Genomic DNA, 8,852 nt, shown 5'->3' on the forward strand with positions numbered 1-8,852 from the left:
CACACACACACACACACACACACACACACACACACACACACACACACTCTAAGTCCTTTTGGGAGAAACCACTGAAGGGCAGGAGCTGCCTAGGCCTGAGCATGGCTTACTCTGGCGATGCCTGCCATCATCTTCCTCACTGTTCTTAGTGGCCCGACCTGGACAGTCAGCTCACACCTCTAACTCTCAAGCAGCTCCACGTTCATGGTTACAATTTAGTGTCAGCCTTTTGTGTATTTTCACTCTCACAACATGGACTGAAATTCTTTCATAACAAAGCTCTGATTAAAGAACACCACAGAACAAAACCTAGTCTTGAGATCTTCAGCAGCCAAGGCCAGGACATCACTGGTGGTTTTGGTCAGGCTAGGCATTTCGCACTTCTTCCTACCCCCCACTCTCCACCTGTCCAGCTCCCAGAGGTCCCCTGCCTCTCCTGATGGTGAAAGCCCAGCCAGATCTCACATCTGGCCAGGGCTGCAGGCTCAGAGGCACATATGTCCCTTCCACTCAGTGTAATGCAGAGCCCCCACAAAGCACATCCTGGGAGAAGACTCGTACGTGAATGAAGGAGAAAGCACGTACTGAGCACTTTGTGTATGCCCAGCACTCTGCCCTCTCCTGGGGACACACACAGAAAAGCAAAGTGGTCCCTGCTGTCCAGGAGCTCAAGCCTAATGGGGGACACATCCAGGGATTTCTGTAGCAAGCCAGCCAGCAAGGCCTCCCCCGAGGTCCTTAGGAGGGAGCAGTCCGGCAGATGACACTCCATGTTCTTTGGCATCATTCTTGTTGCTAAAAAGGCAAGCATGACGGAGAGCTCCCACTGGGCAAGTGCAGGTAGAGAGGACAGCCAAGGGAGGCCTGCTGGCAGTCCTCACGATCCACCATCGGCCCTTCTCATTCCATTGCACCCCCATCTCCAAAGTTCCTCCAATGGTCTTCTCCATCCTCCATCTCCCTGACCTCACGGCAGCCTCTGACACTGTGCATCCCTCTCCCCTCCTCACCACTCTTCTCTCAGATACCCCTCTCCCTTGGTTCTCCTTCTCCTTCTCTGACTGCTCCTTCTGTCTCCTTGGCTGCAGCCTCCTCCAGGTCATGTGTCCTTCAGGGCTCTGTCCCGGGCCCTCTTCTCCCTCAATACCACTTCCCTTGGGGATCTCGTCAGCTCCCATGGATTGAATGACCACCTCTGTGCTGATGATTCTCAAATCTACCACTCTCCGATGACCTCCAATCTCTCATCTCCAACCAGATGTCCAGTAGTCATCTTAAACTCATTACCTTTCCCCAAACCCTCCTCCCATTCCCACCTTCCCAATTACTTTTGAGGGCAATGCCATGCTCCCAGTCCCTTGGGCTCACAACCTAGGGGTCTTCCTGGACTCCTCACTATCCCCCCCAAATCTAAGCTGGCGCCAAGACCTTTGGAGTGTCCTCTGTAGCATCTTTTGAATATGCCCCCTTCTGTCCTCTGAGCCCCCAGCCTGGTGGAGGCCCTCAGCACCTCACACCCAAGCTCCCACTACCACCACCTGTCGTGCTTTAGGGTTTGCAGAGCACAGACTATCAGCACCTTAGATTCTCACAGTAACCCCATGAAATAGGTGCCGTATATTACTGTTCTCCCCGCTTTACAGGGGAGGAGACAGAGGCTACGACACGTGCCACAGCCACGCATCTACCAAGCGTGTAAAGAGGGTTTAAACTCTGGTCGTCTTGGTGATGGCGACGGCCTTCTTGCTGGCCTCTCCTCACTCTGGGCCATCCTCCACGTGGCTATTTAGATTATCTTCATAAAGCACGAGTCTGATCTTGTCACTCCTTCACTCAATAACCCCTGTGGCTCCCCATCGGCTCCAGGATCAAATACAAAATGCTCTTCTTGCATTCAGAGTCCTTCCTAACTGTTCCCTCCTGCCGTCTTTTTACACCTCCCTTCTCCCACATGCCCTTGGATCCCCCTTGTCCAACAAGCCTGTCATGCCTTCCCACTGAGTCTCTGCCATTTACCACGCCCTCTCTGGCCTGTACACAGCTGCCTACATGCCACCTCCCCGTGAGACCAGAGAGAAGGGGCCGCTCTTTCCTGACTCCCCAGCTCAGCATGGCACGAGCTTCCTAAAGGCTTGCTGACCTCCCTTGACAACAAGAAGAGTGACCCTCCTGGAGGCCTGAACGGCGGAACGTGCTATAGCCCCCTTGGCCCATCTGAGTCTCACAACAAGCCTGTGAGGTTAATGCTACAGGAATCACTGACTACTTTACAGATGGGGAAGTGGAGGCCCAGACAGGCTGGCTCCGTGATGAGCTCCTGACCACACAGGACGTGAGCTTTATTCTAGACTCCAAGGTGCCCACTTGCCACTTCCTAGCTCATGTTAGCTCCTTTGGCAGTGACACATCTAGGCATAAGGAACCAGAGACAAAACCACGTCTGAAGACTGGCAGGGACCTCCCACTCCAGTAGGGCCAAGAGGAGAATCTCCTCTATGCAGAGGCAACCCTGAGGCACCTCCAGATGAGTCCTGATGGCACTCTAGCCAAGGAGAACACCTGTCTTCCCAGAAGCCTCCCAGTGCTTTGGAGCAGAAAGTCAAGGGGAGAGAATAAAGCCAGAGACTGGACTGGACTCCACTCACTCCAGCTGGGTGGCTGGAGGGGAGAAAGGAAGGAAGGAAGGAAGGGAGGTGAGGAAGCCTGGGGAGGCAGAGCAGCCAAGGCTTGGTAAACGGCTGAGCATGGACAGAGAAGACAGCCAAAGATAGCCTGAGGCGATGGAAGGGCCAAGGGCAGTGCCTGTGAAAGAAGCAGAGAAGTTGGGAGAAGAGCAGGAGAAGCCCTGCTGAGAGCTGGGCACCTGAGGAGGCCCCCAGGCACGACGGCCACACTCATGGCGAGGAGCACTAATGCCATGGGGAGCAGTCACCAGGGCAGTGGGCAGTGCCTGGGAGATCCGGGCAGAGGGCACGTTCGCCCCATCACACGTTTCCTGGAGAGAGGTGGACAAGGATGGCCTCTGAAAAAGAATTTTCAGCAGAAAAGAAGGAAGGAAAGCCAGATGACCAGGGTGCGGGACAAAGAGGGAGGCTGTGGAGAGGCTTTCAATAATCTAACCAGGGAGGCTGAGTGAGGGATGAGACAGCAGCCAGACGGGCCAGGAGACTTGAAGGAAGTGGGGTGCGTTTTTAAGGTTGTAGGCAAAGAGGAAGGGGGTGATGGGAAGTAAGAGACCAAAGGCACTGGTCACAGGTTGGGGGGGGAATGGAGTGAAGGGTACAGGGAGGACTGTGAAGAGGAGGCAAGGGAGGGAGGGCCTGCTGGACGGCTGTGGTCAGACGATGACAGAGGTGCGTAGCAGCTGCTGGGGGCCGAGGACCACAGGGAGACAGCTCAGCAACAGTAAGCCTTTGGTGAGGACTGTCCCGGCTCTCACCGGCGCGGGGCCAAGGCCCGTCCTGGGCACAGGCTGCAGCAGGCTGGTCTGGGCGAGGAGGAGAGGGAGTGAGACACATCTCGGTATAAGCGGGGAGCCAGGCCACCTCTGGCTTCCACTTACCTCTCTGTGGCACCGAAGAGTCAGACACGCTCCTGGACCGCGTGGAGGCGGGGGATTTCAGGCTCTGAGCAGCTGCCCCTGGGGGCATGCTGCTGTTTGCCATGTGGTCGGTGAACACTGTGGGTGACTGGGCCACGTGGGGGAAGGAGGCCGCCTGGCTGGGCTGCTCCCAGGTCCTGCAGTAAGCTTTGCGCGATGATTCTGGAGAAAGGTGCTGACTCACGCCCTCGACGGAATCCGGTGTCCCCGGGCCAGATGCTAGCAGAGAACGGAGAGATGGCACAGCTGAGAGAACGAGTCAGTATGAGGTGACCGCCCCCCAAGAGAAGCCCCGACAGGCCACAAAGTGCCCGACCCCAGCTGCAGCAGCGGCCTGGCCACCCAGCACTCACTCCAAAGTCCTCCCTCCAGAACAGAGAAAGGTAAAGGAGGGCAGAGAAGCTTCCTGGGGTCTAAGAGCGAAGAATGCTGATGCAAAACCAGAATCCAATTTAATTTCACTAATATGACTTTGGGGGCTGGGGCGCGATCCTAGCTTCATGACACCATGGAGGCTCCCTTCACCAGCCCAGCGTGGCACTTGTCTGTAGCTCATATGACCAGACATCATCTCTGGGTTCCACATTCTCCCATGACAAGCTCCTCCAGGCTGGCAATCTGAGGGCCCCGGGCCTGAGCTGGACACCCCGCATCAGGTCCCCTGGTTCACCGGTTCAGGTCCCCCAGGGCAGGGCGTGTCTCAGGCAGACTTGAACCCGGGTTTTCCTCCTGATAACACACTATGTTCTATAACTTTAATGTAATTAAAAATTTAAATAATTGACTTACTTGGCAAATTTATAGTTTGGTCACCAAGAAAAAGGCGGCGGGCAATGCTTCTCCTGTACCAGGCTCTGGGGAAGGCCAGAATCTCGCTCAGTCTGCGCATGTCATATTTGAAGGAAGCAGAGCCGATGTCGCACACCGCTGGGACACACAGAGCACATGTTAGACCTGGAGCGCACTCTCTTTTCACATGACAGACAGTACCACACCTAGCACCAACGAGTGGCTGCGGAAGACTCCTGGAATGAGCCAGGCTCTCTGCTGTCATTAATGCTGAAACGTATTTTTTCTCCACAAATTACAAAGTCAGAATATGAGGATGGCCTTTAGTTTGTAAGTGTGTAAAAATCTGACTCGTTTAAAGATAAGGAGCTAAGACAAAGCAAGGACAGACACAGAGACTCTCCTTTGGGGCACGCAGCTGACATGTTTCCCTCCCCACTGATCTAGGGTCTTCACTCACTTGTGATTCAGCTGGTCTGAGGCTGGGAAAGGCCTGGGTCTTGAGCTGACATGGGGCTTCCCACCTGATTTAGCATCACGCCCAAGCAAAACTCTAGCACCCATAGCCAGTGATACACCATGCGTGTGGCTAGGCTTTTGTTACTCTTTTAAAAAGTCTAATTACCACCAAAATCTCAACAACACCCAGCGCCAGCAGTGCTTAGGCCACTTGTAAAACAAATGATATTTTTCTTTAAGAATGGGATAAAATACCAGATATGTTTATTAATGTCGTGTCCATTTTGTTTGTAGACTTGCTGGCAGCCTGACTTTCAAAGAATGAGGTGCCTCCAGAACGTCGTATGCGTGACAAGCTCACTTTCACAAATTCCAGGTTTATGCTGAGGGAATCTTTGCGGCCGGTGACTGAGGTAGGCTCTTCATCTACATTCCCTGGTCCCCACAAAAGAAAGACAAAGAATGCACACTGAAAGACCACGTCAGGGCTACAAGGCAGCACTTGGGATCCTGTAAGTCTGAAGGACACACCCTGTGTGTGATGTCATATTCATGGCTAAAAAGCCATCTGTGCTACCGGAAGGTCCATTAAGGGATGGTCAGAAACAGAGAGGGAGCTCTTCTGGCTGGAAGGCCTTCTGAGGCCCCTGCTGGGGGAGGAGGGAGCCTCATTTAGAAAATCTAACACACATTCCACCTCTGGTTTGGGGATTAGACCTCGCACACGGAGACATGTTAAGAGACACAACAGTTTCTGCCGTGTTCTGGTTCTTTTTGTCTGTGTTTATCAAGCAATACCGCCATAAGAAGACATGCCTGTCGGAGCGCCTGGGTGGCGCAGTGAACAGAGCACTGGCCCTGGAGTCAGGAGGACCTGAGTTCAAATCTAGCCTCCAACACTTAACACTCATTAGCCGTGTGACCTTGGGCAAGTCAGTTAACCACAACTGCCCTCCAAAAAGGAAAAAAAAACTATGCCTGTAAAGGAAAAAGACGGCCCATCTGGCACAGGGATGGCTGTAGGCTGTTTCAGTTCCCATGATCCCTGAAAAGGCATAGCCAGAGAAGGCGCTATGAAATCCCCAAAGACAAGAACACGTGCACACACATACCTAGGCCCCCAGATCCAGGGGTGAGGCCGGTAGTTTTTTGTTTGCCTGCACCATAGGGATGAAATACATAAAGGGAAAAGTCTGACATGCAGGCAGTGAAGCTGAGCCCAGATGAGCTGCTGCTGGTGCTGGTCAAGTCAGACTGACTGCTGCTATGGCGGCTCCTGCCCAGAGGGCTGCCGAGGCCAGAGGAACCTAGAGGCAAGAGAAGAAAACGAGGATGTTACAAATTAGGGGAAATAGTTTGTTTCTACAATTGAAATAATTACACAAAAATAAATCTAGAATCACCTTGTTTGGCATAAATAGCCAAAGTTAAAAATTACAAGCATTCAGATATCATGTGACTTAATCCCATGGAAAATGGCTGTGTTCTAAAATGCCTTTACTTTTGTCCTTCTGACCCCTCACGAGTCCCCCAGACACACACTGCCCTGTGCCTCATTCCATGTCTCCTCTCTACTCTACGGAACCAAACCAACCCCTCGTTGCACGCTGAAGCGTCCATCACCCTCCCTCCCCTGTCTCTCCTTCGGGCTGACCAGCCCCAGCTCCTTCAGTCAGTGAGGCCCTGCCACCCTCCCTGCTTCCCCTCTCCACATGCCCCCCCCCAAAGCAACATCCTCTCTACAACGTGGTGGCTAGGCCCAGACCTAACACATATGATGTTGCCCCATCACACTGCACCCCCTTTGGTCCCATGCCTCCCAAGAGAATACAGAAGTTGTGAGCATCTGCCCCCGGAAATAACTGTCTGCAAGGTCTCTCAGGATGACTTATACTCTACTTCTACCCAAAAGTGCTTCCCAATCAAATGCACACAAGTTAGGATAACGAAGGAAAAAAAGAGCAAAATGAATTAAAAAGAGCAGAACGTTAGATGTGCCAGCCCCTTGGGATCAAGCAGCACGGTGAAGTCTTAAGTCTGCTTGAAACAATCTCTCCTTTTCACTGCTTGGATGGAAGCAGAGCTTTAAAGCAAACTTCTGGGAAGGGGGGCACAAAACTGGAACTAAAATTGTTCTGAAGTCAGAGGGCCTAAGACTGTGGAGCAGCCCCTCTGTCCAAACTCCTTCTCTTCCTCAGTCTGTCATTCTTCCAGTTCATTTTTTCCTCTTTCTTCTCTCTTCCTCCTTAAAAGGCCTCCTCTCGTAATAAAAGATCATCCAAGCCACAGTCTCTGCTCTCAAGGAACCAACAAGGAAATAACCATGTGCATATAAGAGACATGTGGAGGCGAGAGAAGGTAATCTCAGACCACAGGGGGCTGTCCTCTCCATGCCCCACTTAGCAGTCTGCCCAGAATGCTCGGAGGCCTCTAGGACAAAGACCAAAGCAAGACCTGTGTTTTGAAAAGGAGACAATTTCCACATCTGGGCCAGGAGCAAACATGAGTAATGCTCTCCGCCATCATTTCTGTTTGAGCAGGAACTTCATATCGGTGCTGGGTGCAAGTACTCCAGAGCCAACTCAGACTCAGATTCTGGCCAAGCACCAGCCCTATTTTACCACCCTTTAATTTCCCTACCTTGGGGAAGAGTCTCTGCTGGCACCCCCCTTTACCTGGCACCCCTGCTTTGTTGGTGAAGGTCTTGGATCCACTCGGAGTAGGGTGACCGCTTGGGGACGCGGCATCTGAAGGACAAGTGGTGCCTAAAGTCTCCAGCTCTCCTCGGTTTGAGGAGAACACCAAGTCCAGCGAAGGCAGCTTTAGCATACATTCTACTCTGGACACTGGTAAGCAGCTGAATTTGATCTGAGAAGGCTAAAAGAGTTAACACAAAAAAGGATGAATAAATATGGAATTTTCTTTAAAAATAAATCAATTGCCCATAAAGGTAAAGAATGATATTTATTTAAAACATTCAGGTGACAAACTGATGTGATATACTAAATTGTCTTTGAAGAGGTTTAGAACTACTGTTTTGCTTAATGTATATGCAGATAACTGAGAATCAAACCTTTAAATCTGGACAAAGTCATTTCCCCATCATATCTCAATGACTGTTTTCCATGACTCCATGGCCCCATAAATGATGTATTTTCCCAGAAGGTAACAGGTACCTTGGAATGAGGAAGGCCAGAGATGAGCAGGGGGTGAAAGGTGAAGCTCAGACAAAAGAAAGGAACATGCTCCATAGCAAGAATCACTTAATACTCTGAGACTGAGCACCATACAATCAATTAAGTGATTGAAAAAAAGGGAGCCAATTATAATTAAAAAAACCATGCAGGGCCAGCTAGGTGATGCAGTGAATACAGCATCGGCCCTGGAGTCAGGAGGACCTGAGTTCAAATTCATCCTCTGACACTTAACACTTACTAGCTGTGTGACCTTGGGCAAGTCACTTAACCCGAAATGCCTCATAAATGAGTTTAAAAACAAAAACACAACATGCAGTGAGGTCTAAAAGAAAGGAGAGCTATGCAGGGGATTAGTGATAAGGGGCAGAGCACTGCTCATCCCCAAGCCCAAGGCCGTCAAGCTTCTCGAGGACTTCCAGCTTGTACTCCACCCAGGCCCAGCAATGCCAATACCTTTACTGTGTTTTAAACACAAGTATTTATACAGCTCTTGATCAGGCTAGTACGCCCCGGAATCAGTGGGACAGCACCTCCTGTTCCCCATGTCCTCCTCCTGTGTGCGCACATGTGTGTATGTGTGTGTGTGCACCATGGCTGTATTTGTGTGTGTGTGTGCGTGCACCATGGCTGTATTTGTGTGTGTGCGTGTGTGTGCACCATGGCTGTATGTGTGTGTGCATGTGTGTATATGCATGTATGTGCACCATGGCTGTATTTGTGTGTGTGCGCGTACCATGGCTGTATTTGTGTGTGTGCGTGTGTGTGTGCACCATGGCTGTATTTGTGTGTGTGCATGTGTGTGTATA

At 51.5% G+C, this 8,852-nt stretch overlaps 1 protein-coding gene across 3 annotated transcripts in view; it reads right to left on the reverse strand.

Annotated features, from left to right (window-relative positions):
- Positions 1-8,852, reverse strand: part of BLTP1 (bridge-like lipid transfer protein family member 1) — a 211,117-nt gene that overhangs the window by 19,185 nt on the left and 183,080 nt on the right. For all 3 annotated transcript variants that reach the window (XM_069104875.1, XM_069104876.1, XM_069104874.1), the window contains 5 exons: positions 7,525-7,726; positions 5,962-6,156; positions 5,105-5,284; positions 4,391-4,528; positions 3,563-3,820 (listed from right to left, as the gene is read on the reverse strand). In XM_069104875.1, the coding sequence (XP_068960976.1) occupies positions 3,563-3,820; positions 4,391-4,528; positions 5,105-5,284; positions 5,962-6,156; positions 7,525-7,726 (973 nt within the window). The remainder of the gene's footprint in view (positions 1-3,562; positions 3,821-4,390; positions 4,529-5,104; positions 5,285-5,961; positions 6,157-7,524; positions 7,727-8,852) is intronic.

The sequence above is a fragment of the Petaurus breviceps genome, unplaced genomic scaffold (assembly GCF_028583685.1).
Source record: "Petaurus breviceps papuanus isolate PSGF00001 unplaced genomic scaffold, PetGlider_PUasm1.0 689, whole genome shotgun sequence".
Classification (NCBI taxonomy): domain Eukaryota; kingdom Metazoa; phylum Chordata; class Mammalia; order Diprotodontia; family Petauridae; genus Petaurus; species Petaurus breviceps.